The sequence below is a fragment of the Phacochoerus africanus genome, chromosome 3, assembly GCF_016906955.1.
Source record: "Phacochoerus africanus isolate WHEZ1 chromosome 3, ROS_Pafr_v1, whole genome shotgun sequence".
Classification (NCBI taxonomy): domain Eukaryota; kingdom Metazoa; phylum Chordata; class Mammalia; order Artiodactyla; family Suidae; genus Phacochoerus; species Phacochoerus africanus.
Window position 1 is genome coordinate 159,737,719 of NC_062546.1, and position 27,892 is coordinate 159,765,610.

A 27,892-nucleotide genomic window follows, 5' to 3' on the forward strand; every position below is an offset into this window, starting at 1 on the left:
TTGCTGTTGCTCCAGCTGACCCCCAGCCTAGGAACTTCCATATGCGTGGGTGCGGCCCCTAAAAAAAAAAAAAAAGCCCAGTCAATAGAAAGTCAAAGCCAGAAAAGCTATGAAAGAAAACCTGGTAATTTCTTGCCAATTTTGGATGATTTTTCTCATAGGAGTAAGATTGTGACTATTGCATGAGTATACCTATATTAAAAATTACTCATTTATCTGAAATTCATATTTAACTGTGAATCCAGTATTTATCTTTTAACCTTAATAACAAGTTAACAAAAGCTTTATCAAGGCTGTACAGTTCTATTACCAACAACGTATCTCTTAAATCTGTGTATAGCTTCATATTCTTGCCTAGATAATAAATATTAAGTAGCATTTCGAATGCTCGTCTATTCTTCATATTTACCACTGGGAGGCGCCTGTAACTCACAGTCTACTGGATGCCGAATCGTAACGAGACTATGAGAGTGTTTCAACTTCTCCTCCGCTAGGGGGACAGTTCGGAAACCTCTCAGGTTTCACAACAAGGCTCTGCTCACGTGCTTGCTAATAATCTGAGCGCACGCGCGCAACTGCTCCAAGGCCCGCTCGGACTGCGCAGGCGTTCCAGTGAGCGCGTGGAAGCCTTTGGTAGGACTCACCCGACGGAAAGGGAGGGGCTGGAGCCGCTGGGATAGCACACGCTCGGGGGGTGTAGGCTGCGCACTGCTGGGTCGCTGTCCGGGCCGCGCATCCAGGTATTTGATGCTCTGGAGATGCCTAGCCGGGGCGTTCAACCCGAGGACGGCGCAGGGCTGGTCTCCACCGACAACTCGACCCCTCAAAAGGAAGATCTAAGCCGCAAGGTGAGTGTGGGGACGAGGTGACAAGGCCCCCAGGCGCGGGACAGGGTGCTATTCGTCCTCAGAGAAGATCCACTGTGGCCGTGTGGTCCGATTTCGGCTTTGCCGGACTGGGCTGCATTGACAGCTACTGTTAAAGGGAGATCGTGAAACTTGTCCCGAGATTAGTCCCAGATAGCAGTAGGGCGGAGGTTTAGTTGGGTGGTTTTGTTTTTTGGGTTTTTTTAAACCCCCAATTTTTAAGTCTTATTTTAAAAGCCCTTATACAATAAAATTTACCTTTTTCCTTTTCTGTAAATCTAGCACATGTATAAATTTGTTTGACTACCACTATTGGGATACAGAACTGTTCCATTACCCCAAGAGACTGACTCCCTTTATAGCCATGCTTTCCCCCACCTAGAAGCTCTGGCCGCAGCCTGATCTGCTGCCGATGACAGAACAGTTTTGTCCTTTAGGGAACATCATGTAGATAAAATCATAGCATATGTCATTCTAAGATTGGCTTCTCTCACTCAGCATAATGTCTTTGAGATTCATGGTTGAGTTTTCTATATACTCTTTTTTTTTTTCTTTTTGCCTTTTCTAGGACCGCACAAGCGGCATATGGAGGTTCCCAGGCTAGGGGTCTAATTGGAGCTGTAGCCACAGCAATGGGATCCAAGCCTCCTCTGACTTACATCACAGCTCATGACAACGCCAGATCCTTAACCCACTGAGCAAGGCCAGGGATCGAACCCACAACCTCATGGTTTCTAGTCGGATTCGTTAACCACTGCGCCACCACAGGAACTCCAGGTTTTCTACATACTGTTGAGCTTGGGGCATGTGGAAGTTCGTTCCCAGGCCAGTGATCAAACCTGTGCTTCAGCAGCAACCCAGGCCGCTCCAGTGATAACGCTGGATCTTTAACCTGCTGCACAAGGGAAGAAATACTGCCCACCCTAGAGCTGCTGCTGATATCCTGTGTCTCAGAAAATATCACCACCAACTATCCACCTGTCTGTGCCAGTAATCTGGGAGCCACCCCTTAAGTCCATTACAAAGTCCTATCAGGTTAACATTTAAGGCCCACTTCAAAGATGTCCCTTTATCACCATAGCTCACCACTTATACTGATGTGTGATATATCCCTGAGGTGTTTAAGGTCTAGCAAAGATCATACAGGATCTCCTTTTAGAGGATTTAGTGATACTATGTAATCAGTGCTGTTCACAAAATAACTACCATTACTGATTGAACCTTCTCTTACTAATAAAAAGTGAGACCTAGTTCAACAGTGACAGCATCTGTGCTAGCTTTTGAGATACAGAGAGGAGTAAAGCAGAGAGGAAAAGTGATAGGTTGTACTGCCCCCCACACCCCACCCCCCGGTAGGGCATTTACTACTGCTTGCTTAGTCTGAATGTGTGGCCGCACCATTTAGGACATAAGTCATGAAAAGCATTGGTATTGGGGGATGAGGTTGGGAGGAGTGACCCACCCCACATTCCATTTGGTATTTTTCAAGAAAGTTAAAATACAACTTAAGTGAAATCATTGAAAAAATTGGTATTGCTTTTGGGTTTTGGTGCACATTATGTTTTTATTTCATATTGTCACTTTTAAATAAAAGGTATAAACCTTGTTTAGTTAACTGTGGCTGTTCCCTGAATATGAATGCTGGTTACCAATATCCTATCTGGGTCCAAGGGGCCATCTAACACCTGGCAGGTCTGATCACTCTTTCTTCCCCCAATTTTCCCACACTTGCACCACCACACACACTGTTGTTGAAAACAATCTATATATTCACCGACTGTCCATTTGGACAATCAGTACATTTTAGCCCCTTATCACATCTTTTTAATTTTAAAGGTCCCTCAGTGAGCATACTTTGCTATCTTCTGATTTAAGAAAATCTTCTTTATTTCAATAGATTAAAGAACAAAAAATTATTGTGGATGAACTTTCTAACCTAAAGAAGAACAGGGTAAGTTATTAGAATTATTCTGAACAGTATGCCAGAGGGTTTGATTATATCTCATTAGCTTATATAAAAGTTATAAGAACTATATATAAGATTTATGTCAAAATTTATAAGATTTCAGCATCTTTTTAGTTAAATTGCAAAAGTGAAAAGTGTGTATGTATCATATATGGATGTCTATATATTAATCATAGTTGATGATATCTTTTCCCCATAATATGCAATTGACATTACCTTTGAACAAAGTGATACTAATTATTTTATCTTGGAGCTGTAATCACTAATAGTCTTTGTTTTATACTTGAATTTGGTGTTTTCTTTTGAAATGAACTTTATTTAAATATACTAAAAAGATAAGAAACTAGTCCTTTAAGTGAATGTAGATAATTATTTTTTTTAAAAAAAGGATAAATGCTTCCTCTTCCCCTTCCCTGAGTTTTTTACAGAAAGCTTCCAAATCTTTTATTGTTGTTATTTAACACCATTTCTCTTAATGTATTTATAAACAATCAAGCTACTGCTTCACGTGTAGTTATATTTGCCAAAAATTATATTTTGAAGGTAAGGAAGAATGATTTGAACCCTTTAAAACATTTTAAAAATTATTTGGTAACTGACAGGTTAGACATTTCTGATATGGTCGTTTGTGGAATATTAAAAGTTAGGGTACAATTCGTACAAACTTTCTAGAGGGCAAGTTGGCAGAATGTACCAAAGTCTTAAAACTATGTAACACTTTGATACAGCAGTTCTATTGATAGGAATTGATACTTAGGAAAAAAAAAAAAAAAAACATGGGAGTGGAGTTCCCATTGTGGCTCAGTGGTCAATGAATCCAATTAGGAACCATGGGGTTGCAGGTTCGATCCCTGGCCTTGCTCAGTGGATTAAGGATTCAGTGTTGCCGTGTGCTATGGTGTGGGTCATAGACATGGCTTGGATCCCATGTTGCTATGGCTGTGGCGTAGGCCAGCGACAACAGGTTCCTAGCCTGGGAACCTCCATATGCCGTGGAAGCGGCCCCAGAAAAGGCAAAAAAAAAAATTAAAACAAACAAACAAAAAAACATGGGAGTGCATCACAACATTGATTTATAATGGCGAAAAATTGGTAACACCTGAAACTTGAGGACTGACCAAATAAATTGTAATATTACAAAAGAAAAATGGTATAACTGGTATTACAGTATACACAGAGAAAGAGTTTTACTTCAGTGTTCATGGTAGCAGTTTCTAGATAGTTGGATAATGGGTGACTTTTGTTTGTCCGTATTTGCTAAAGTATTGTTCTGAATATGTTAGTGAAGTCCAAGAATAAGCAATAATAGGGTTCAGAGTTTTGACATCTGCTACTTTTAAAATCAAATCATGATATTAGCCTAAATTATGTTTTGCAGAAAGTATATAGGCAGCAACAGAACAGCAACATATTCTTTCTTGCAGACCGAACGGAAATGCTTTCTGAAAGCAAAAGTAAGTTTTTTGGTATATTATGTGGAAACACAGAGAAATTCTTTTGTGGGCTTTCTGTAGAAATTCATAATAGTGCCTAAATTACACTGTCTGTATCTGTTTTTTGTTTGTTTTGTTTTTGCTTTTTAGTGCTACACCGTGGCATATGGAGGTTCCCAGGCTAGGGGTTGAATCAGAGCTACAGCTGCTGGCCTACACCACAGCCACAGCAACACAGGATCCGAGCTGCATCTGCAACCTACACCATAGCTCACGGCAACACCAGATCCTTAACCCACTGAGCAAGGCTACGGATCCAACCTGTGTCTTCATGGATGCTAGTCAGATTCATTAACCACTGAGCCACAACAGCAACTCCCACTTTCTATATCTGAATGTTTAACTATATATCTTAAAATTGGATAAGGGTATATCTATTAATAAAATTAATATAGTGATTTGGTTTTCTTCAAGTTAGCCTTCCAAAATGAGTCTAAAAAAAACCTTGATTTCAAATGAAATCAAGTAAAACATAAGATGTATTAGCATAATTGCTAATGTAAACTTTGGAGTTTTAGACAAATCTAGGTATAAAATACTGTTCAATCACTTTCTACCCTTGTAATTTTTTTTTTTTCCTCACTGTACAGCAAGGGGGTCAGGTTATCCTTACATGTATACATTTTTTCCTCCAGCCCTTTGTTCTGTTGCAATATGAGTATCTAGACATAGTTCTCAATGCTACTCAGAAGGATCTCCTTGTAAATCTATTCTAAGTTGTGTCTGATAAGCCCAAGCTCCCGATCCCTCCCACTCCCTTCCCCTCCCATCAGGCAGCTACAAGTCTCTTCTCCAAGTCCATGATTTTCTTTTCTGAGGAGATGTTCATTTGTGCTGGATATTAGATTCCAGTTATAAGTGATATCATATGGTATTTGTCTTTGTCCTTCTGGCTCATTTCACTCAGTATGAGATTCTCTAGCTCCATCCATGTTGCTGCAAATGGCATTATGGCATTCTTTTTATGGCTGAGTAGTATTCCATTGTGTGTATATACCACATCTTCCGAATCCAATCATCTGTCGATGGACATTTGGGTTGTTTCCATGTCTTGGCTATTGTGAATAGTGCTGCAATGAACATGCGGGTGCACGTGTCTCTTTTAAGTAGAGTTTTGTCCGGATAGATGCCCAGGAGTGGGATTGCGGGGTCATATGGAAGTTCTATGTATAGGTTTCTAAGGTATCTCCAAACGGTTCTCCATAGTGGCTGTACCAGTTTACATTCCCACCAACAGTGTAGGAGGGTTCCCTTTTCTCCACAGCCCCTCCAGCACTTGTTATTTGTGGATTTATTAATGATGGCCATTCTGACTGGTGTGAGGGGGGTACCTCATGGTAGTTTTGATTTGCATTTCTCTTATAACCAGCGATGTTGAGCATTTTTTCATGTGTTTGTTGGCCATCTGTATATCTTCCTTGGAGAAATGTCTATTCGGGTCTTTTGCCCATTTTTCCATTGCTTGATTGGCTTTTTTGCTGTTGGGTTGTATAAGTTTATATATTCTAGAGATTAAGCCCTTGTCGGTTGCATCATTTGAAACTATTTTCTCCCATTCTGAAAGTTGTCTTTTTGTTTTCTTTTGGGTTTCCTTTGCTGTGCAAAATCTTTTCAGTTTGATGAGGTCCCATGGGTTTATTTTTGCTCTAATTTCTATTGCTTTGGGAGACTGACCTGAGAAATATTCATGATGTTGATGTCAGAGAGTGTTTTGCCTATGTTTTCTTCTAGGAGTTTGATGGTGTCCTGTCGTCTATTTAAGTCTTTCAGCCATTGGAGTTTATTTTTGTGCATGGTGTGAGGGTGTGTTCTAGTTTCATTGCTTTGCATGCAGCTGTCCAGGTTTCCCCAGCAATGCTTGCTGAATAGACTTTCTTTTTCCCATTTGATGTTCTTGCCTCCCTTGTCAAAGATTAATTGACCATAGGTGTCCGGGTTTATTTCCAGATTCTCTATTCTGTTCCATTGGTCTGTCTGTCTGTTTTGATACCAGTACCACACTGTTTTGATGACTGTGGCTTTGTAGTATTTCTTGAAGTCTGGGAGAGTTATGCCTCCTGGTTTTTGTTTCTCAGGATTGCTTTGGCGATTCTGGGTCTTTTGTGGTTCCATATAAATGTTTGGATTGTTTGTTGTAGTTCTGTGAAAATGTCATGGGTCATTTGATAGGGATTGCATTGGATCTGTAGATTGCTTTGGGTAGTATGGCCATTTTTCCAATATTGATTTTCCCAATCCAGGAACATGGAATATCTTTCCATTTCTTTCCATCTTCTTTGATTTCTTTGATGAAAGTTTTTATAGTTCTTGGCATATAGGTCCTTTACCTCCTTGGTCAGGTGTATTCCGAGGTATTGGATTTTGTGAGGTGCAATTTTAAAAGGTATCGTATTTTTGTATTCCTTTTCTAATATTTCATTGCTGGTATACAGAAATGCAACTGACTTCTGAATGTTAATCTTATATCCTGCTACTTTGCTGAATTATGAATCAGTTCAAGGAGTTTTTGGGGTTGAGTCCTTAGGGTTTTCTATGTATAGTATCATGTCATCTGCATACAGTGACAGTTTGATCTCTTCTCTTCCTGTTTGGATGCCTTTTATTTCTTTTGTTTGTCTAATTGCTGTGGCTAGGACTTCCAAAACTATGTTGAAGAGCAGTGGTGAGAGTGGGCATCCCTGTCTTGTTCCAGATTGGAGTGAGAAGGCTTTCAGTTTTTCCCCATTGAGGATTATATTTGCTGTGGGTTTATCATAAATGGCTTTGATCAAATTCAGGAGTGTTCCTCTATACCCACTTTGGCGAGGGTCTTGATCATGAATGGATGTTGGACTTTGTCAAATGCTTTTTCTGCGTCTATTGAGATGATCATATGATTTTTGACTTTTTTTTTTGTTAATGTGGTGTACGATGCTGATTGATTTGCATATGTTGAACCATCCTTGTGAACCTGGGATGAACCCAACCTGGTCATGGTGTATAATTTTTTTGGTATGTTGTTGGATTCGGTTGGCTAAGATTTTGTTGAGAATTTTTGCATCTATATTCATCAATGATATTGGGCGATAGTTTTCTTTTTTGGTGGTATCTCTGTCTGGTTTTGGAATGAGGGTGATGGTGGCATCCTAGAATGTCTTTGGGAGTATTCCTTCTTCTTCAACCTTTTGAAAGAGTTTAAGGAGGATGGGCACCAATTCCTCTTTATATGTTTGATAGAATTCACCTGTGAAGCCATCTGGTCCTGGACTTTTATTGGTAGGGAGTGATTTTATGACCTCTTCAATTTCATTTCTAGTGATCGGTCTGTTCAGTTGATCTGTTTCTACTTGATTCAGTTTTGGCAGGCTGTAAGATTCTAGAAAATTGTCCATTTCTTCCAGATTGTCAAACTTGTTGCCGTAGAGTTGTTCATAGTCTTCTCTTATGGTTTTTTTGCATTTCTGCTGTATCCATTGTGATTTCTCCTTTTTCATTTATAATTTTGGTTATTTGGGTTCTTTCTCTCCTCTTTTTAGTGAGTCTGGCCAGGGGTTTGTCAATTTTGTTCACCTTTTCAAAGAACCAGCTCTTGGTTTTATTAATTTTCTCTATTGTTTTTTGAGTCTTGATTTTATTGATTTCTTCTTTGATCTTTATAATTTCCTTCCTTCTGCTGACTTTAGGCCTTTTTTGTTCTTCTTTTTCTAATTCATTTAGTTGGAGGGTTAAGTTGTCCATTTGGGATCTTTCTTCTTTTTTGAGAAAGGCCTGTATTGCTATAAATTTCCCTCTGAGCACTGCTTTCGCAGCATCCATAGATTTCGAGAGGTTGTGTCTTCATTATCATTTGTTTCAAGGTAGTTTTTAATTTCCTTCTTGATTTCCTCATTGACCCATTGGTTTTTTAGTAGCATGTTGTTTAGTCTCCATGCAGTAGGTTTTTTCTCTTTCCTTTTCCCATGGTTGGTTTCTAATTTCATGGCATTGTGGTCAGAGAAGATACTTGAGATAATTTCTATGCTCCTAAATTTATTGAGATTCGCTTTGTGTCCCAATATGTGGTCGATTCTTGAGAATGTTTCATGAGCATTTGAGAAGAATGCATATTCTGCTTTTTTTGGATGTAGCATCCTGAAGATATCCATTAAGTCTAACTTTTCTATTGTTTCCTTTAGGATCTCTGTTGCTTTATTGGTTTTCTGTCTAGAGGATCTGTCCATTGATGTGAGGGGGGGTATTAAGGTCTCCTACTATGATTGTATTCTCATCAATATCTCCCTTTATATCTGTTAATATTTGTTGTATGTATCTGGGTGCTCCTGTATTTGGGGCATATATGTTGACGATAGTAACATCCTCTCCTTGGATGGATCCCTTAATCATTAAGTAGTGTCCTTCTTTGTCTTGCTTTATGTCTTTTGTTTTAAAGTCTATTTTGTCCGATATGAGCGTTGTGACTCCTGCTTTTCTGTCATGTCTATTGGCGTGAAATATTTTTACCCACCTTTTCACTTTCAATCTATATGTATCTTTTGTCCTAAGGTGAGTTTCTTGTAGGCAGCATATTGAAGGTTTTGCCTTTTTATCCACTCAGCCACTCTGTGTCTTTTGATTGGGGCGTTCAGTCCATTGACATTTAAGGTGATAATTGATAGATGATTATTTATTGCCATTTGAACCTCGTGTTCCAGTTGATTCTATGGTTCTATGGTTCTCCTTTCTTTTTGTTTTTTTGTTTTTTTGGTTTTTTTTTTTTGGTTGGATGGTCTCCTGTTATTATCTGCTTGAGTGTATTTTTTTTTCATTTTTTGCAAATGCCATATTTGGTTTTGGCTTGTGGTAGCCCTGTTTTTTAAGTATGCTAACCCCTTCCCATAATTGTGTGTTTTAGCCTGATGGTCCTGTAAGTTCAAACACTTCATTACTATATTAAAATTAAGAAGAGAAACATACAAACAAACAAAAAGGGTTATTTACTTCCTAACATCCCTTGCCCACATTTTATGGTTTTGATGACTCTTTTTTATTTTTTTCTTTTTAATTTTATTTTGTTTGAGGCCTCTTCATGATTAAATGTGTATGCTGGCTTATTTGAGTGACTGCTCTCTGATTGTGGTTTCCTCAGTCCTAGTTCTTCCTCTTCTTCTTTTTTTTTTCTTTTCTTTTTTCTTCCCTTTCCTTCCTTTCTTTTTGGTTTAGAGAAGCCCTTTCAATATTTCCTTTAACCTGGGTTTGGGTTGCTGTATTCTTTAAGTTTTTGTTTGTTGGAAAAAATTTTTATTTCCCCTTCTATTTTAAATGATATTCTTGCTGGATAGAGTATTCTAGGTTGCATATTTTTTCCTTTTAGCACTTTAAATATCTCTTGCCATTCCCTCCTGGCCTGTAGTGTTTCTGTAGAGAAATCAGCTGATATTCTTATGGGGGTTCCCTTGCAGGTAACATTCTGTTTTTCTCTTGCTGCCTTTAGGATCCTCTCTTTATCACTAACTTTTGCCATTTTTATTATGATGTGTCTTGCTGTGGGTCTATTTGGGTTCAGTTTGTTTGGGGCCCTCTGTGCTTCTTGTATCTTGAACCCAGTATCCTTTAGATTTGGGAAGTTTCCAGCGATAATTTCTTCAAATATATTTTCCATCCCCTTATCTTTTTCTACTCCTTCTGGAATTCCTATTATGCGTAGATTGGCCCGCTTTATATTATCCCATAGGTCTCTTATATTGCTTTCCAGTTTTTTGATTCGGTTTTCTGTCTGTTGACCGGATTGAGTGATTTCCATTATTCTATCTTCCATATCACTGATTTGTTCTTCTGCATTATTCATTCTGGTTTTTACTGCCCTTAGTTCAGTTTGCATCTCTGCAAATGAATGTTCTAGTTTTTCTTGGCTCCTCCTTATATTTTCTAGTTCCTTTCTGAGGGTATCTGCATTACTGTTCATATCTTCTCTTAATTCCTTCAGTATTTTCACTATTTCTCTTTTGAACTCCAGGTCTGTCAGACTGCAGAGATCTGTTTCATTGTTGACTGTTTTAGGTGAGTTCTCTTGTTGGTTTGACTGGGGGTGGTTTCTCAGCTTCTTCATCTTGCTTGTTGTTTTCTTTCTCCTGAGGGAGTTGTACTCTCCGTTATCAGGCAGTGTTTGCCTTGTCACTGCTGTGGAATATTTCCTGAGGGCTGGCGTTGTTGGTCAATCTTTTTTGAGGCAGTGTGGCTTTTCTGGAGTGTTGATGGGGCTAACAGTGTTTCTTTGAAGCAAAGGAGGACTTCCTGAGGGCAGACAGGACTGGGAGGTCCACACCACAATGGTAGCAGATTTCACGTGGTCATGCAGAGCTTGCTCTGGTGTTTTTAGGCTATGGGGTTCTTGCAGGGGGTTGGCGGTATTGGGCAGCTGTTCCTCAGGAGTGCAGCACCCCCTGGGGGCTGCAGCAGCTATCTGGGTCACTGAGAACCTAAGAGGCTCTTCCCTAGGGCAGCCTAACTCAGAAGGATGGCCTGAGAATGTAGGCGGATCTTTTCACAGTCTGGCCAAGCTTGTTGCAGCTTTTCTGGGCTGCAGGGGCTCTTCTAGGGGGCTGGTGGTGCTGAGCAGCTATTCCGTGGGAGTGGGGCACCCCCTAGGGGCTTGGGCGGGTAGCAGGGCCACTGGAAACCCAAGAGGCTCCTCCCCAGGGCAGCCTGACTCAGAAAGACCGTCTGAGATCTTTTCCTGGCTTGGCCCGGCTTGTTGCAGCTTTTCTGGGCTGCAGGGGGTCCTGCCTGGAGCTGGCAGTCCTATGCAGCTGATCCTACCCTTGTAATTTTGAGTGGATCACTTCCAAAGTCTTACGGGATTTAAATAAAATGGTACATATATATGAAGTACATAGCCCACTGCTTATGTCAAAATAAGCATTTAACAAGCTAGTTCTTTAAAAGATAAACATTCTTTACCAGAAGTCTGTTGTAAATTATTCAAACTGACACAGTACATATACTCAAATGGTTTGATCTTGGTAAATCACATGTGTTGCCCTATGAATAACTAGGCAGAGGTCCAGAAATTTTTATTTCACTTATTATTTCTTCTCCCCTCCCCCACAGATATATTAGATGAGCTGAGAAAAGAATATCAAGAAACAGAAAACTCAGAGAAGACCAAGATCAAGAAATAGTCAACTTGATTTTACATAGCAATGTGTGGCATTTGTTGTGCTGTAAGCTTTTCCATTGAGTATTTCAGCAAAAACTTGAAAGAGGATTTACTATGTAATCTTAAACGGCGGGGACCCAATAGTAGTAAACAGTTGTTAAAGTCTAATGCTGACTATCACTGTTTATTTTCTGGTCATGTCCTTCACTTAAGAGGCGTGCTGACAGCCCAGCCTGTGGAAGATGAAAGAGGCAATGTATTCCTGTGGAATGGAGAAGTCTTTGGTGGAATAAAGGTTGCAGCTGAAGAGAATGACACTCAAATAATGTTTAATTATCTTTCCTCTTGTAAGAATGAGTCTGATATTTTGTCAGTCTTCTCAGAAGTCCAAGGTCCTTGGTCCTTTATATATTATCAAGCATCTAGTCATTCTTTATGGTTTGGGAGGGATTTTTTTGGTCGTCGTAGCTTGCTTTGGCAATTTAGTAATTTGGGCAAGAGTTTCTGCCTCTCTTCAGTTGCCACCCAAACGTCTGGAGTGGTTAATCAGTGGCAAGAAGTTCCAGCATCTGGAATTTTCAGAATTGATCTCCTATCTGCTTCCATTTCCAAATCTGTTGTTTTAAAATTGTATCCTTGGAAATATAACACTGGGAATAATGTTATCAAAGAATGTGCTGGGATCCTGACTCTCATTTCAGCAGACTTACCAACATTTGTATCAGTGGTAGAAAATGAAGCCAAACTTTATCTTAAAAAACCGGTTGTTCCTTTAAATATGATGCTGCCACAAGCTCCATTTGAAATCCATTGCAGTGGCATCTCCAGCATCCCACCAAGAGAGACCCTGAAGGTCTTTCTTACTGATGGGCACATGAACAAAGTAGTTCAGCAGTTCATTGATGTCCTGAGTGCTGCAGTCAAGAGACGAGTATTGTGTTTACCTAGGGATGAAAACCTCTCACCAAGTGAAGTTCTGAAAACTAATAATAGGAAAGCAAATGTTGCAATCCTGTTTTCTGGTGGTGTTGATTCCATGGTTATTGCAGCCCTTGCTGACCGTCATATTCCTTTAGATGAGCCAATTGATCTTCTTAATGTGGCTTTCATGATGAAAGAAAAGAGCACACCAACTCATTTTAACAAAGAAGGGAAAAAACAGAAAAATCATTATGAAATACCTCCTGAGGAATCCTCTAAAAATGATCTCGCAGCTGCTTCTGCTGCTAGTCCTGATGAACAATTCAACGTGCCAGATCGAATCACAGGAAGAACAGGACTGAGGGAACTACAAGCTGCCAACCCTTCCCGGGTTTGGAATTTTGTTGAAATTAATGTTTCTCTGGAAGAACTGCAAAAATTCAGAAGGACTCGAATATCCCATTTAGTTCAGCCCTTGGATACAGTGTTGGATGATAGCATTGGCTGTGCCGTCTGGTTTGCTTCTGGCGGAGTTGGTTGGTTAGTGACCCAGGATGAAGCAAAACACTATCAGAGCAGAGCAAAGGTATGACACGGTATTTCTTCTCAGAATTTCTGACACCTCATTTTGACCCTTTGATCATTTTAAGTTGCAAGAACACTGCATATTTTAGTTGGATTTAAGCTACCATGCAGTGTATGTGATTCTTTAAAAATTGGGCATATTTTGCTATTTTATGACTTTGCCTTGTGGTTTTTTTATGAAAATGTTACCTTGAGGATTATAGTTTTTGAAGCACTTATCTTCTTTATTTTCCTTACTGTATAGTAGATAACGTGTTTTAAATGGATTTCTTTAAACCATTTATAGGTAGTTCTTACTGGAATTGGTGCAGATGAGCAACTTGGCGGTTATTCTCGTCATCGTGTCCGCTTCCAGAAACACGGGCTAGAAGGATTGAATAAGGAAATCGAGATGGAACTGGGTCGAATTTCTTCTAGAAATCTTGGTCGTGATGACAGGGTTATTGGTGATCATGGAAAAGAAGCAAGGTAATTCTTATCTATCTCAGGATTGTTGGGTATTTTCATAAAAACAATAGACTGTAAAAGAGATTTTTAGGTTCCTTTTTCTTTGGATACTTGCTCAAATGAATAACAATAGCAACAATATCTTGGCTTTATATTATAAGCACGTCAGTCAGAAGCAAAGCTGGGGAGCCAGAAGAACATTTTTTTCAGAACTCATTCTCCAAGAAATGGCTTTTCAGTAATTTTCAAAGATGATACAATGACATGATTGTTTTTAAGACTACAGCAAAAAAGACTAAAAGTAAGATAGTGATATACTGAGAGAAGGTATTTAAAGGGCTTTTTGTTTTTTAATGTTTACTTTCCCTCCAGTAAGGGCATAATCCCATTCCCAAGGTTTTTTTTCCAGTGTCATATAGCCTGACTTTGTCCTTTAGATCCCTGTACGTACCGGCCTACCTGGAGATATTGCAGGTTCAGTTCCAAACCACTGTAATAAAGCAAGTCATACAGATTTTCTGGTTTCCAGTGCAGACAAGTCATGTTTACCTTATACTGTAATCTATTAAGTATGCAATAGTATTGCATCTTAAAAAATACATATACCTAAATTTAAAAATACAAAAGGCAGTCACAATGGTAACCTCAAAGATCACTAATATATATATCACAAGTATAAAATGAAAAACTTTGAAATATGAAAATTTCTAAAAATGCGACACAGAGACATGAAATGAACAAATGCTGCTGGAAAAACGGCATCACCAAAAGACTTGTTTGATGCAGAGTTGCCATAAACCTTCAATTTGTTTAAAAAAAACAACTGAAAAACACAATGTCTCTGAAGTACAATAAAATAAGGTATGCCTGTGTGGATCCATACTAATTTAAGTGGTTCCAGTACTGGATTCCCCTAGGTTACATGTTTTTTTAAACACAATTTAGTTGTATGTTGCAGATTACCTAAAACTTTGAGAGATCAAGGTACTTTCATGCATGTATGTGTGTATACATTTTTTGTATATATATATATATGTATACATTTTTCCCATTTTCGGCCACCCTACAGCATATGGAGTTCCCTGGGCAGGGATCAGATCTGAGCCGCAGTCACGACCTAAATGGCAGCTGCGGCAATGCCAGATCTTTAACCCACTGTGCTGGGAGAGGGATTGAACCTTCGACCCAGCACTCCCAAGATACCGTCCATCCCTTTGCTCCACAGCAGGAACTCCGGTTCTTTTTTTAAATCTTAAGGGTTTGTGTTTACCTACAACATATTTCTGATGACAATGAACAAGTACTTGAATACAGCGTCTTAAAGCATCATGGATAAAAGATGTGTCATTTAACTATAAAAAGCAGAAATTTCTTCAAATAGGTTAATTTATTAAGTGGTAGTTTCATAACAAGGGTATAAGCATGCGAGAACAAGGAGTCCACGTTAAGTTTTGTGGGAATTGGAACATCGTCATACTCTCAATCTGAGACTGCATTGTTTCTTGTCTTGTCTACTATGTCATTCCTGAGTTGCCAGTTCTGACATGTAAAATTACCATAATTTTCAAAATTTCATTATAAAAGAAATAAATAATAAGTAATGTCGCAATACAAAGTATGTAAAATGTTTTCCTTTTGAAGGGTGTATGTGTATGAGAGAGAGAAAGAGAAATTCAGTCCTCCATTTCAGCTAGTTCGGAGAAATGGGGATTTATTTTATTTAGTAAAAGCAATTAATTCTACAGACCTCCATTTGATACCCTTGGGTAGAAATGAAAATGAACAATGTTTAAAACAGCTAATACAGAATTGTGATTTAGCAAATGTAGTAGCTAGATCTAAACCAATTCATTATGGATTTTGGCATACATAGTCAACTGTAATCTATTCATTAGCTTCTCTGTTTAAATTTGCCTTTATAACTAATTCATTTTAATAAAATATTCTGTATAACAAATGCCTTTACCCTTCCAGCCTCTCTACTTAAGCTAGAATAAAATGTAATGAAATTGAAATACTAGTGTAATTATATTGCATTTTAAGGAACTGGTGGTGGTAGGGGATGGTATTAGAGTATCTTTTTTTTTCTTTTTTTAATTTAATTTAATTTATTTATTTTTTATTTTTTTGCTTTTTAGGGTCACACCCGTGGCATATGGAGGTTCCCAGGCTAGGGGTCTAATCAGAGCTGTAGCCACCAGCCACAGCCACAGACACAGCAATTATGGGATCCGAGCCGCGTCTTCGACCTACACCACAGCTCACGGCAACGCCAGATCTGCAACCCACTTGAGCAAGGCCAGGGACCAAACCCGCAACCTCATGGTTCCTAGTCGGATTCGTTAACCACTGAGCCACGACAGGAACTCCCAATCTTAAACAAAAAAAAAAGGAACAGAATTTGGTAGGAAATTAGGGCAGGCAAAAGGACAGAAAGGATTTTTATTGTTTGTTTGGGGGTTTTTTTTGGTTGTTTTTTTTTTTTTTTTTGGCTGTGCCCACAGCATAGAAAAGTTCACAAGGCCAGGGAACATACTTCAGCCACAGCAGTGACAATGCTGAGTACTTAACCACTAGGTCAGCAGGGAACTCCTTTTTTTTTTTTTTCTTTTTTAAATCTAATACTTTGTCCTGTTACACCAGTTTGTCACCATTTAAACAGTTTAAATGTAGTGAGACAATTTCGATACCGTAAAGGTTTACTATAAGTAAATATTTTGCAAGTTCAGGATATAGTAGAACCCTTCCATGTTGGTTTTGTATCCCTAAAGTTCAGTTTCTTTAGACATATAAAGCACGGGCAGATTGAATAACTGACTAAAGGCCATGTTGTTTTCAAAGCATCCCCAAAGATATCTTGTGAAACAATTTGAAATTATTTCTTGACATCTTAGGCTTTATTTATCTATTGAGGGAAAATTTATTTATATTTTAGCATATGTATTAAATTAGGTGTTATGAAATGCTTTGTAAATGTGATTAAATTTTAGCTGTAAAATTGCATAAATAACTAGAGTATTTTTAATTTAGAAAAATAGTACCATAAAAAGTGAATTTATACTGTAAATTTTAGCATTGAGTAAAATGCAAAAGAAGTAATCACAACAGATTGAATTTTTTTTAATAGTGGTTATACTTTTTATTTTAGATTTCCTTTCCTGGATGAAAATGTTGTCTCCTTTCTAAATTCCCTACCAGTTTGGGAAAAAGCAAACTTGACTTTACCCCGTGGAATTGGTGAAAAGCTAATTTTGCGTCTTGCAGCAATGGAACTTGGTCTGACAACCTCTGCTCTTCTGCCAAAACGGGCCATGCAATTTGGATCCAGAATTGCAAAAATGGAAAAGAATAATGAGAAGGCATCTGATAAATGTGGAAGGCTCCAAGTCATTTCTTTAGAAAACCTTTCTATTGAAGAAGAGATTCAATTGTAATATCCCACAGTGTAACAACATTTATTGTTTTAAAAAAATAAAACACTCTACTGCTTTATTATTGTATAACGTGGTTTTCAAGTTTATTACATGAATTTTTACTTAACTTTGTAATTTAATACAACCACTTTAGTCAAATTGACACTCTGGAGAAAGAGATTATGCTTGAATATTTTAAACTGTGACTTAACATTGTTTTGAACTCTTACGTGGTAATGTCCCACCAGCAACACTAAAAGAAGGCAGTTTTTAACTGACTCTCTTCATGGTAGTAGCTACATCCAGAAATAATTCAATTTGTTATTGTTGTTGACATAGAGAACTAAGGTTTAAAGAAGCTAAACAGTTTAGTCTGAGGTTCACACCTGAGCAAATATGTGGTACATCTTTTTAGGCAGCTCATTGTCCCACTCTGAGAATGTCTGAAGACTGTTTTGAATAGTCTTCTGTCCCACAAATCTTGAATCTCCCTCTCTTTTCCACATTCTCTGCTCGTGACCTGGGCTTTTCACAGAGAAAATTTAAAGTCATCAAGCCAAGAGCTGCTCCACTTTCCAACACCTAACTTACTTGTACATGCAGCCATCCTTTCCTCCTTGCCACTAGAAAGAGAAACATGTGCATCCACCCATCAAAAAGGCTATGCCTCTCGCTGGTCTCTGTATCCCAACCCTTCCTGATTTTCACATGCCCTGAATTTCTTCTGTGGCCCATGTAATGTTCAAACCAGATTTAGATATTACCTGAATAGCTTTGAACCCTCTACCCAAAAAGCAGAGAACTTCAACTGTCTGTGGTCCTGAGCACTAAGTCAACACTCATATGAAGAGTATATCGAACTAAGAAGTTAGTCCAGCAGCCTGGGAATGAATATAATTTTCATAATAGCAGTATAGTTTAATACTGAAGACATGCCAGGCACTATCTATGAACTTTACATGCATTAATTCAACCAATGGAATCTCTGGAGGGCATCTAGTTCACGTGCTCTATCAGGATATCCTGTGTGCATGCTTTTTAGGTTTGGGGTTTTTGTTTTTGTTTTTTTTTAACTCTGCAGGGGGCCTGATTTTTTAGTTTACATGCTGCTTCATCCCATAAACTCTGGAATGAAGTCTATGTTAATGCTTAAAGGGACAGTCTTTCCCAAGATCCCACTCAGAACAAGCCATCCAGTATGTGGAGCAAAAAATACTTTCATGTAGAGAAATTGACACACATTGTTCATACTTTGTAAGTGCAAACATGCAAATCTCTTAAAGAAGGCAGTGACTTATTGACATCCCTTGCCCTGGAAAAGCAATTAGAAATTTACTAACATTCACTACCTCCACAGCAACTAAAATAATGACATGTTGGAGTAAGAGAAATTCTGCCCCCAGACAGTGATGAGAAACCTCCACGTTGCTAAATTCAGTGAAATGTTTCAGTTCTCATCTCCCTAGACCTAGAGCACCATCTCATGAAGTTGGCCATTCTCTTTCTCTTGGCTTCTGTAACCAATCTTGTTTTCCTCCTGCCCTCTTGACTGCCTGCTCTATATTCTTTGCTGCCTCCACCTTCTCCACCTGACCCTTAAATATTAAATTTCTCCGGTCTCCATCCCAAGTTCTCAACTCTTCTGTATTCTCTCCTGTGGTGATTTCCGCTACTCTCCTGGCTTCAGTTACCCTAAGCCTGCACAGATGTACATATCTAACCCAAGCTGCCATTTTTTTCTCAGATCTGTGTATCTAAGGCACATCTGACATCTCTACTTGGTTCTCTCACAGATACAACTGAACTCTTAATCTTGCCCTGATCCCCCATTGCTCCTGAGAGAAATCTGGGTGTCACCTAGACAAACACCTGTTTTAAACACTGCGGTTTTTCAAACTGCTCCCAAAGGCCATCTCATTATTTCTCAAACCCGTCCTCAGCCCTCCATCTCCACCGCCACCACTCTAGCCTGCACCTACCCTCTACTGCCACCAATCTGGCCTAAACTTTCAGAATAAAGTCCATAATCTTTAACCCAGCAGCCTGAATAGTCTGGCCCTCACCTACCTCCTTGTCCCAATTTTATGCACACGTTTCTCCCGTCTATGGAAAGTTTTGTTTAGTTTCTCAAAAATTTCAGCTTTCTCCTCAGCTCAGTTCTTCATCACCTGTTGTTCCTCTACCTCTCTAACTCTGCTTGGATAGCTTTTTCATCGGGCTCAGCTTAAAAGATCACCACCTCAGGGCGGCCTTTCCCAAACCATGGTCATGGTTGGTTTTCCTTCCTGTGCTGTCACTACATCTGACATTTATGGCACTGTTTAAATACAGCTGTATGATTATCTCCGTAACTGTAAATTCCTTGAGGTTTTGTGTCTGCCATTTTCCAGGGTTTCCAACTTCTGGCACAGTGCCTGGCTCATAAGCGTTCTGTAAATGTTTGTTGAATCAAAGAATGAAGGAGGAGATGGGATTCCAACTAAGGATTACCCCAGAGCCTGGCTCCCTCGCCGCCGCTTATGTTGGTGAGCTTTCTCAGAGACAAATAGTGAAGGTAGGTTAATGATAGAGCTTCCCGTTGTCCTGAGCACAAAGCACAACGCACGAAGTTTGAAGAGGCGGGGTGGGGCGGGTCTCATCTTCCGGGGAAGAGTCTGAGCCGCAGGCAAAGCCCGCGCGGGAGTGAGGGGCGGACCTGGCCGCGGGAGCACAGGGGCTCCCCCTTGCGGCGCAGCCCGGCGCGGGTGTCCCCAGGCCAGAGGACCAACGGCTTTTGCCGGCGCCTGGGAGGCGGTGGGTCAAGGCCGACTGATGGAGCCCAGGTGAGGCTCTGGGCTCCCAAGAGAGCCTGGCAGCCTCGAGGTACAAACAGGCCTCTCTAGGCCCTCGGCTCAGGAAAAGTGCCTCCCGTCCTCCCTGCAGCAGCTCCCTTCGCCCGCGCCTTTGCCCACGCGGGGCTCCTAACCGTGGACTCGAGCCCAGTGAGAGGCCATTGGAGACGACCACTGTCCTCGCCACGGGAATACCCCGGGGACCAGCGTAGACGCAGCTTCCCTCTCCTGGACAAGAAAAGTATCATCTCCAAGTGGGTTTCTTCCCTTTCCTTGTCCTTTCCCTTTTCCCGTGTCCACGTGGACTTGATGGACAAACCTAGGTTAGTTCTGATTCTGAAGGTGTGAAACCTCAGGTCCATCCTATAACCTTCCTAGTCTCCATTTCTGCGTCTATAAAGTGGGGATTCCAGCGCCTGTCTCGCCGAGCTGGGTTCTCAAAGAGTCCTGCCTGAATCAGCAGCATCTAGTTTTTTCAGAAAGGGAAATTCTCTGGCCCAGCTCCAAGAGACTGAATCGGAAAGAAACTCTAGGGTAGGATCCAGCAATCTGTCGAAGCAAGCCCAGGTGATTTCACTACAGATGGGCCAATTAAATGAAATAAATAAAATATTGCGTATAGAGCTGGGCAAATAGTAAATGCTCAATAAATAGTCGTTATGGTTATTATTATTCCAGGAAGAGAGAAGCATTGCACAGAAATAGAAAGTTAAGCAGGCACATCTTGTCTCTGCTTTTTTTTTTTTTAAACCCTGAAAACAAAACAGACCTAGCAAAAAAAAAAAAAGCCTCTACAACAACAAAAAAAGATTAGGTATGAAGCAGTAGCTTCTCGTATATAAACTTATATTTCTTTTTGACATAATTCTTAGGTTTTTTTGGCTTATTTTGAAAAGCAGAATTATGATTAATGTTAAAATGATTAATGTTAAAAATTCTGCAATTTTGTTTTAATTCAGATTTCAACTTTTTAATGCTGCAGTTCATTTAAGCCTGAAAAAATATATTGGAACTACCATATTCTGGCTATTCAAAGACTGAAAACATTAACTCCAAAAGATATATTGACCACCCATAATTATCACAGCATTATTTACAACAGTCAAGATATTGAAACAACCTAAGTGTTTATTGACAGATTAATGGATGAAGAAAATGGAATGTTTATACATATATAATGGACTATTATTTAGCCATAAAAAAATGAAATCTTGCCATTTGTGACAAACTGGATGGATCTTCAAGGCATTATACTAAGGGAAATAAGCCAGATAGAGAAGGACAAATACTGTATGATCTCACTTATATGTAGAATCTAAAAACAAACAACTAACCCAAACACAGATACAGAGAACAGATTGGTGGTTGCCAGAGGCAGGGGATAGGGTGGGCAAAATGGTAAAGGAAGTCAAAAAGGACAAACTTCAGTTATAAAATAAATAAGTCACTGGGATATAATACACAGCATGGCAACTATAATTAATAATACCATATTGCATATTTGAATGTTGCTAAGAGTAAATCTTAAAAGTTCTCATCACAAGAAAAAAAATTCTGTAGTTATGTATGGTGACAGATGTTAACTAGACTTAATTGTGATCATTTCAAAATATATACAAATATCAAATTAATATGTTGTACTGTACACCTGAAACTAATATAGTGTATATCACTTACATATCAATTTAAAACAATCTTAATTGAAAAAATGTAATGGTTGATCATGAAACAGTTAACCTAATAAAGCGGAAGATGCAGATTTCTTTCTTTTTTTAATTGAGATGTAATTGATCTATATATAACATTGCATAAGTTTAATTTTTTTATTTTATTTTTTTTGTCTTTTTAGGGCCATGCTTGTGGCAAATGGAGGTCCCCAGGCTAGGGGGCAAATCAGAGCTACAGCTGCCAGCTTATGCCACAGACATAGCAATACCAGATCTGAGCTGCGGCTGCAACCTACACCACAGCTCACAGCAACACTGGATTCTTAACCCACTGAGCGAGGCCAGGGATTGAACCTGTGTCCTCATGCATGCTAGTCAGATTTGTTTCCACTGAGCCATACAGGAACTCTCCCAGATTTATTTCTTGAGAAATTCAGCTTCATTACCATGGCAGATTGTATTGCTTATCTTTTCCCTTTTATTCATTGCAGAAACTTCAAAAAGGACCCACGTGAATTAATTAGGAATGTTAAGATTGCCCAAAAAAGGAGCACCTAGATTTGATCAAATTCAAGATGAAGAAACTTACCTGGAAAATTTGGCAGTACAGAGAAATGCTTCTGCTTTTTTTGAAAAATATGATCGGAGTGAAGTACAAGAGTTGCTAACTACTGCACTGGTCAGCTGGTTGTCTGCCAAAGAAGATGTCCACTCCCAACTAGACATCCCATGTGGAATTATGAGTCAAATGAATAATGTAGGCTTCTCCACTGCAATCCTGCTGACTCCTGTGGACCCTACTGCCCTCTTAGACTATAGAGAAGTCCATCAGATCATAAGGGAATTGGCTGTTGGAATTTATTGCTTAAATCAAATTCCTTCAATCAGTTTAGAAGCAAATTATGATCAGAGTTCTTCCTGTCAATTACCTCCAGCTTATTATGATACCAGGATTGGGCAAATTCTGATCAATATTGACTACATGTTGAAAGCACTATGGCATGGAATATACATGCCCAAAGAAAAACGAGCTAGATTCTCTGAATTGTGGCGTACCATCATGGACATTGATCCAGATGGGAAGCCTCAAACAAACAGAGATATTTTTGCAGAGTTCAGTTCAGCAGGTAAGAGAGTTAATATGTTTTATTTTTACTAGAAGCCTTTTTAAAATTTAAGTGCAATTTATCTGTGGCTCAGTTTTATGGATTTAGCCACATTTCTTAAAAGAGATTTTTAAATTCCAAAAAATCCATCTTTCCAATGTCTCACCTTCTGAATCTTAGGACCTGAACTGCAAAAGTATTCGTTTGCTATTTACTATATCTACAACTAGACTGCTGTGAAGTTCAAACACCTGGGAACAAGATTTGCCTGATGACAGTAGAGCAGGGTTACTCACCTGCTAGGTTGGATTTCCAGATCTGTTTCAGGCTCTGTAGCTTTTGTGTATACCAGCAAGTAGAACTATCTCTTGGAGATGGTACCTCTGTGTCTCAAAGACAGTTTACATAGCTAATAACTCTCACTTCCATGCAGGGTAATTAAGCAAGATCCAAGAGCAGTGAGTATAGGCAGAAATTCTCTTTCTCTGGGAAAGAATTACTCAGTCTAATGTTGGAAGAATCAGGACAGATGCCATGGGATAGGTGCAGAGTACCTAGGATTGGAGGATCACTGGTTTCTAAAAGATTATAGCTGTAACTGGAATCTAAAAAAAATCTCTTCTAACTTTGTAGGTCTTCGGGTGATTATGGTGAATAAATGCAAAAGACTACCAGTAATGTCTAGTAAATTCCTTTAATTTCTGCATTCCCTTGACTGGTCTGGAAGTTCCCTCTTAAAGGCTACTGATTCTTTGACATCATGCAGATGCCTTGTTGAAGAGAATATGGCATGGTCAAAATCTTTAAAACATGTGTTAGCATTCACCCAGAAGTACTATCCCTTCTGATAGTTTAGGACCTCCAAAGCTAGTTCATGTCACATAAATAAAATGTGACTAAACTAAGATGTCCTTTTAGTAGTTGATGACCCTTTTATCCTGGAAGTTATCTGGTGATCTAGTCACTAATCATTGGAAGACAGTAGGGAACATGGCACAGGTCAGATTATTTCTCTGCATACTTGGAACCATCATTCCAATCTGGCACGTGTCAAGCAAAGTAAAGGCCAGAGCCGATAGATTGACTGGTAAAGAAAGAGTGAGCCTTTTTAGATTCATATATCTAAGTGGAAACTTCCATTGTAGAAGTCAAATTCTGGATCGTGATCGGGGTTAGAAGTGCACATCGAGGATTTAGTCATTCATATGTTAAAGTCTCAAGAGCCTTTGGATTATCCAGTGAGAGCATCAGTAGTAAGAAGAGATGTGGCCAGGAGGGAAAACATGTCCTGTTTTATAACTAAGGACAGAGGGTTCCTGCTTAGTGATAATAAAATTAAATCAGTTATATCAAGCACTTGGTGGCCCAGCATCTGGCCTATTGAATTCAGCTGTCCATCATATGTGAGGCCACCCTCTATGAGGATTTGCTCACAGTGGTTCTCCAGGTTGAGGGGAGAAAATCTCTAATCACATTGTAGGTAGAGTTGGGGAGCCCCGAGAGACTAAAGTTGTCTGTCTTCCATTGCCTATGTTTTTGGGGGGTGATATTCAAAATAATTAACCACCAGCATGGCCTAAGCACCGACCAATCAGAACAGACATCAGCATAGTGCTGGAATAGGATCTCAGAGACCTTCTGCTTTTCCTATGTACCCTCTGCTGGATCATGGAGCTTTCCAGGCTATCCAAGGGGAAGATGCCATTCAAAGAGCTCAGGGATGTTGCAATGCAATTTATTACACAATATGCAAGATTTCAGTATTTTAACACTGTGGTCCTTTTGATACACATCTAAATGTCAGCCCTGAACATTTCTACTTAATTCTCCTTTCCTGGGTGGGAATTCATAACTGTTATGATTCTGCCTCTAAAATATCTCAAAATCATCTACTTTGGCTTATCTCTACTTCAATACCCTGATACAGAACACCCTTTTATCTAGCCTTACGTACTGCAGCCACTTTCTGACTGCTCTCTTTGCCTCTAATCCCTCTTTCACAATATATGAATGAGGCTGGAAATCTTTACAAATCCAGTATCTCTACTCTATGTGCCTTGGAGAAAGTACTGTGTGTTACACTAAAACACTTTGTAATGTTGGCTGCCAGCTGATCAATCACAGAAGGGCATCATATGTGGACAGAGATTCTCTTCTCCAGCCACTGCATTTTGAGAGTCTGCTGAAGAACCAGCAGCATCAGCCTGCTTCAGGCACTGTAACAGTGGTATAGTGCAAACTATGGGACATGACCCAAGAGGCACACATGAGACATGCTGGAGTGGAGTTTGCAGGAGCAAACTCACAGAGGCAGCAGCAGGAATAGGCTCAGGTTCCCCATCATGCACCACATCTAGAGCATCACTATGAAATCCTGCAGAGGACTTGTATGCTGCATGCTTAAGGAAACGCAGGGTCTGATACCAGCATACAAGAGCAATGTGTATTAGGCTAGGTTTCCACAAAATCGCCTGAAATGAGGGCTGAAATCAGAGTAGTTCATGGGAAATGACTCCAAAGAACAGGAGTGAGGGACAGAACAAGTGAATTGAAAAGGAGGAATCATCAATCCAAGGATATGCTATTGCACTTCCACCACTTGGACAATTGGGGATGGTTTTGCTGAGACTCTCTGAGGAGTTCCATAGAGTACACTTCAAGATTGTCAGCCTGAGGGATGCAAGACAGGAGCAGGTTTTCCCTGGTTCCTCTCCCACATTGGTCAAAGGTTGCATGGAAGTAAACTCCCTCATGCAGATTTGTTCATGCATCAGAAGGGCTGGATGGGTTCTATCAGGGGTCTAATGCAACAGTGGCAGAGAAGCCCCAGGGCAGAAACGAGGGCCACGTGGTGCATCTGAGGCAGATGCAGTCAAGTTATATCCATGTAGACCTAGTCCATGCAACCAGAGCTAGAGTGAGAAATATGGTCTAGGAGGAAGTGAGGTAGGAAAACAAAGCTGTCTGATATAGAGTGTGACTCATGGAAATTTGGCTCTAGCCCTGTGCTCTTAGCTTAGTTCTTGTAGTGGCTGCTGTGTGGTGGCAAGATAGCGGTAAAAACTGCTGTATCATTTTTCGTGTTTGGGGAAACAGCACCTTCTCTCTTGACTGGGAGACTGTGGTTCAAACCTTACAGCTGACCATGTGATTGCCTTAAACACTGTATCTATAATGGATTTCCAAGGAACTCTGCAGGAGGCCAATTATTTTTCAGTGAGGCCAAGTTAAAATTCACTTCTCTGATAGCTTTGCACTGTACAAAACAGAAATGACTCACAGATGTAGAAAACAAACTTATGGCTACCAAAAGGAATAGTAGGGGGAATAAATTAGGAGTTTGGGATTAACATATACACACTACTATATATAAAATTCACAAGTAACTATTATAGCACAAGGAACTATACTCAATATCTTGAAATAACATATAATAGAAAAGAATCTGAAAACGTATATACATGTGTGTAACTGACTCACTTTGCCATACACTCAGAAGTAACAAAATATTGTAAATTAACTATACTTTGATTTAAAAAAATTAAAAGCCTGTAGCAACAGCAGTGAAGAATAGAGCACACCAAAAATCTGATCATATTATCCAGTTTGCTGAGAAGGGATTCTAATTAAGGCAGGTCCTTTAATCAGATGACCTTATTTCATACCAAAAGCCGATGAAGTGAAATGGTTATTTTTTATGCCTCTGCTCATTCCTGTCCTTTATCTGGAATATTCTTCCCTCTCACCCCACCCTTCTTTTTTAAAATTTATTTTTATTTATTTATTTATTTTTCTTTTGAGGTCTGCTCCTGTGGCATATGGAAGTTCCCAGGCTATGGGTCAAATCAGAGCTATAGATGCCCAGCCACAGAAATGTGGGATCCAAGCCGCGTCAGTGACCTGCACCACCACTCATGGCAATGCGAAATCCTTAAACCACTGTCCAGGGATCAAACCCACGTCCTCATGGATACTAATCGGGTTCGTTAACCACTGAGCCATGATGGGAACTCCTCACCCCACTTTTCTGCATTCTTCTCCAGGTTATTGCTACTTATTTTCTAGACTTGATTCAGATGTAGCCTCCGCTATTCTGTGCACATGTACCATTTTGTATTGAAATTATTGGCTTCATCTGTCTTCCTTAGTATATTCTCTGTGCTTGAGAACTTAGAGCACAGAAAAGTGTATCTTTTTGTCTTTAAATTCTCATCACATCTACAGTGCTTGGCACATAGTAAATTTTTAGTACATGTAGAAATTAAATGGTTAATAACAGAATGTAAGAGAAAGGAAATTGAAGGAAACTCGGGTTTTCAGTTTGAGGAACTGATAGATAAATAGTGCTTTTAATTGTGATATGGAATGAAAGAAAAGCAGATTTGAGGGAGAGGAAACATGGATTTTGTTCGGGAGTGCTTCTGTGCCATTTAGGTAAAAGACATTAGGCATGGGAAAAGAATTTGGAGTTCAGGAGCAAAATTAGGACAGGAGATAATATTAAAAAGAAATTAGCAGAGAGGTTAAAACAATGGAATCTTGTATCCACCACTCCCCCATCTTCCAAATTTAGTTATATCCAATTTTTGGTTAAGTCCACTCTCATTTTTTTACTTCGCTATGACTTTGTACATATCTTCCCAACTGATTTGCATAACATGCTGGGATCACATTTTCTTTCATTAATAACTTTTGTGTTTTTTTATGATGTGAACAATTGTGCAATTAAAAAAAAATAGTTTAGTTTTCAATTGTCTTTATCACTTCAGTCCCAAACTTTTGAATGGCAATGTTGAGCTCCTCTCAGTGATGTGAAATACCAGGTAGTTCAGCATCTCCATTTTCTCCTTAAAGATGTCTCTCTCCACACTTGCATCCTCCTCCCATCTGAGCTGACTGAATCTTCTCTAGGCACTTTGCTTTACTGGTCTCCCAAATCCATTCCCCCATTCTTCCATTCTCTATCCTTTCTCCCCCCTACCCCCCACCCCCCTTGCTAGTTTCTGTCTTTCATCTGAGAGGCCTTCCTCTAACAATCCTTGCTGTTTATTCCATCCTGGTGGAGGAGTGGGGCAGGAGCTGGCTTACTTACTGGTACACTGCATAGGAGGAAACCTTGCCTTATGTCTGGGGAACCTTCCCCCAAGTGCTCTATCTAAAGGTCTTTTTGATTGGTCTGCTTCCTCCAGTCTCCTGCTGGGAGGAGACAATGAGGCTGGAGCCAGAGAAAGGGAAGAGGCTGTGGGTCTCCCCATTCAGCCTGCAGACTCTCACTTAGACTGGTTTTCTGTACTGCCTCTCCTCCAGCCTCTCCACTGTGCTTCCCAGCACTGTTAGGGAGGGGAGGGGCTGTGGCAACTGGGGAAGGTGATCTGGGGCTGAGGGGGGGTGGAAGGTGGGGTGGGGTGACTTACTACACGTTAATCAGACTTTGAACCTATTTTCTAAAAAAAAAATTACACCATGGCCTTTCATAGTTTCCA

General features: G+C 39.7%; 3 protein-coding genes across 3 annotated transcripts in view; all 3 read left to right on the forward strand.

The window, feature by feature from the left end:
* The first annotated feature begins 593 nt into the window (after positions 1-593).
* On the forward strand, positions 594-11,756 carry ASDURF (ASNSD1 upstream open reading frame). The gene is made up of 4 exons (XM_047773054.1): positions 594-848; positions 2,764-2,817; positions 4,211-4,286; positions 11,391-11,756. Exons 1-4 carry the CDS (start codon positions 759-761, stop codon positions 11,459-11,461), a joined length of 291 nt encoding a protein of 96 aa, XP_047629010.1. The 5' UTR covers positions 594-758; the 3' UTR covers positions 11,462-11,756.
* Positions 11,483-16,892, forward strand: ASNSD1 (asparagine synthetase domain containing 1). Its single transcript, XM_047773053.1, has 3 exons — positions 11,483-12,946; positions 13,232-13,413; positions 16,541-16,892. Exons 1-3 carry the CDS (start codon positions 11,483-11,485, stop codon positions 16,824-16,826), a joined length of 1,932 nt encoding a protein of 643 aa, XP_047629009.1. The 3' UTR covers positions 16,827-16,892.
* Positions 16,893-21,823: 4,931 nt separating this feature from the next.
* ANKAR (ankyrin and armadillo repeat containing) overlaps positions 21,824-27,892 on the forward strand; it is a 59,762-nt gene continuing 53,693 nt past the window's right edge. The window contains 1 exon segment of the mRNA XM_047773063.1: positions 21,824-22,430. Coding sequence (XP_047629019.1) covers positions 21,830-22,430 — 601 coding nt within the window. The 5' untranslated portion in view covers positions 21,824-21,829.

Excerpts from the sequence above, each read along its gene's own strand:
- ASNSD1 (XM_047773053.1), top strand. The coding sequence starts at position 11,483 with ATGTGTGGCATTTGTTGTGCTGTAAGCTTTTCCATTGAGTATTTCAGC. Across the intron at positions 12,947-13,231 it reads ACTATCAGAGCAGAGCAAAG|GTAGTTCTTACTGGAATTGG; the intron begins GTATGACACGGT and ends AACCATTTATAG. Across the intron at positions 13,414-16,540 it reads GATCATGGAAAAGAAGCAAG|ATTTCCTTTCCTGGATGAAA; the intron begins GTAATTCTTATC and ends TTTTTATTTTAG.
- ASDURF (XM_047773054.1), top strand. The coding sequence starts at position 759 with ATGCCTAGCCGGGGCGTTCAACCCGAGGACGGCGCAGGGCTGGTCTCC. Across the intron at positions 849-2,763 it reads AGGAAGATCTAAGCCGCAAG|ATTAAAGAACAAAAAATTAT; the intron begins GTGAGTGTGGGG and ends TTATTTCAATAG. Across the intron at positions 2,818-4,210 it reads CTAACCTAAAGAAGAACAGG|AAAGTATATAGGCAGCAACA; the intron begins GTAAGTTATTAG and ends TATGTTTTGCAG.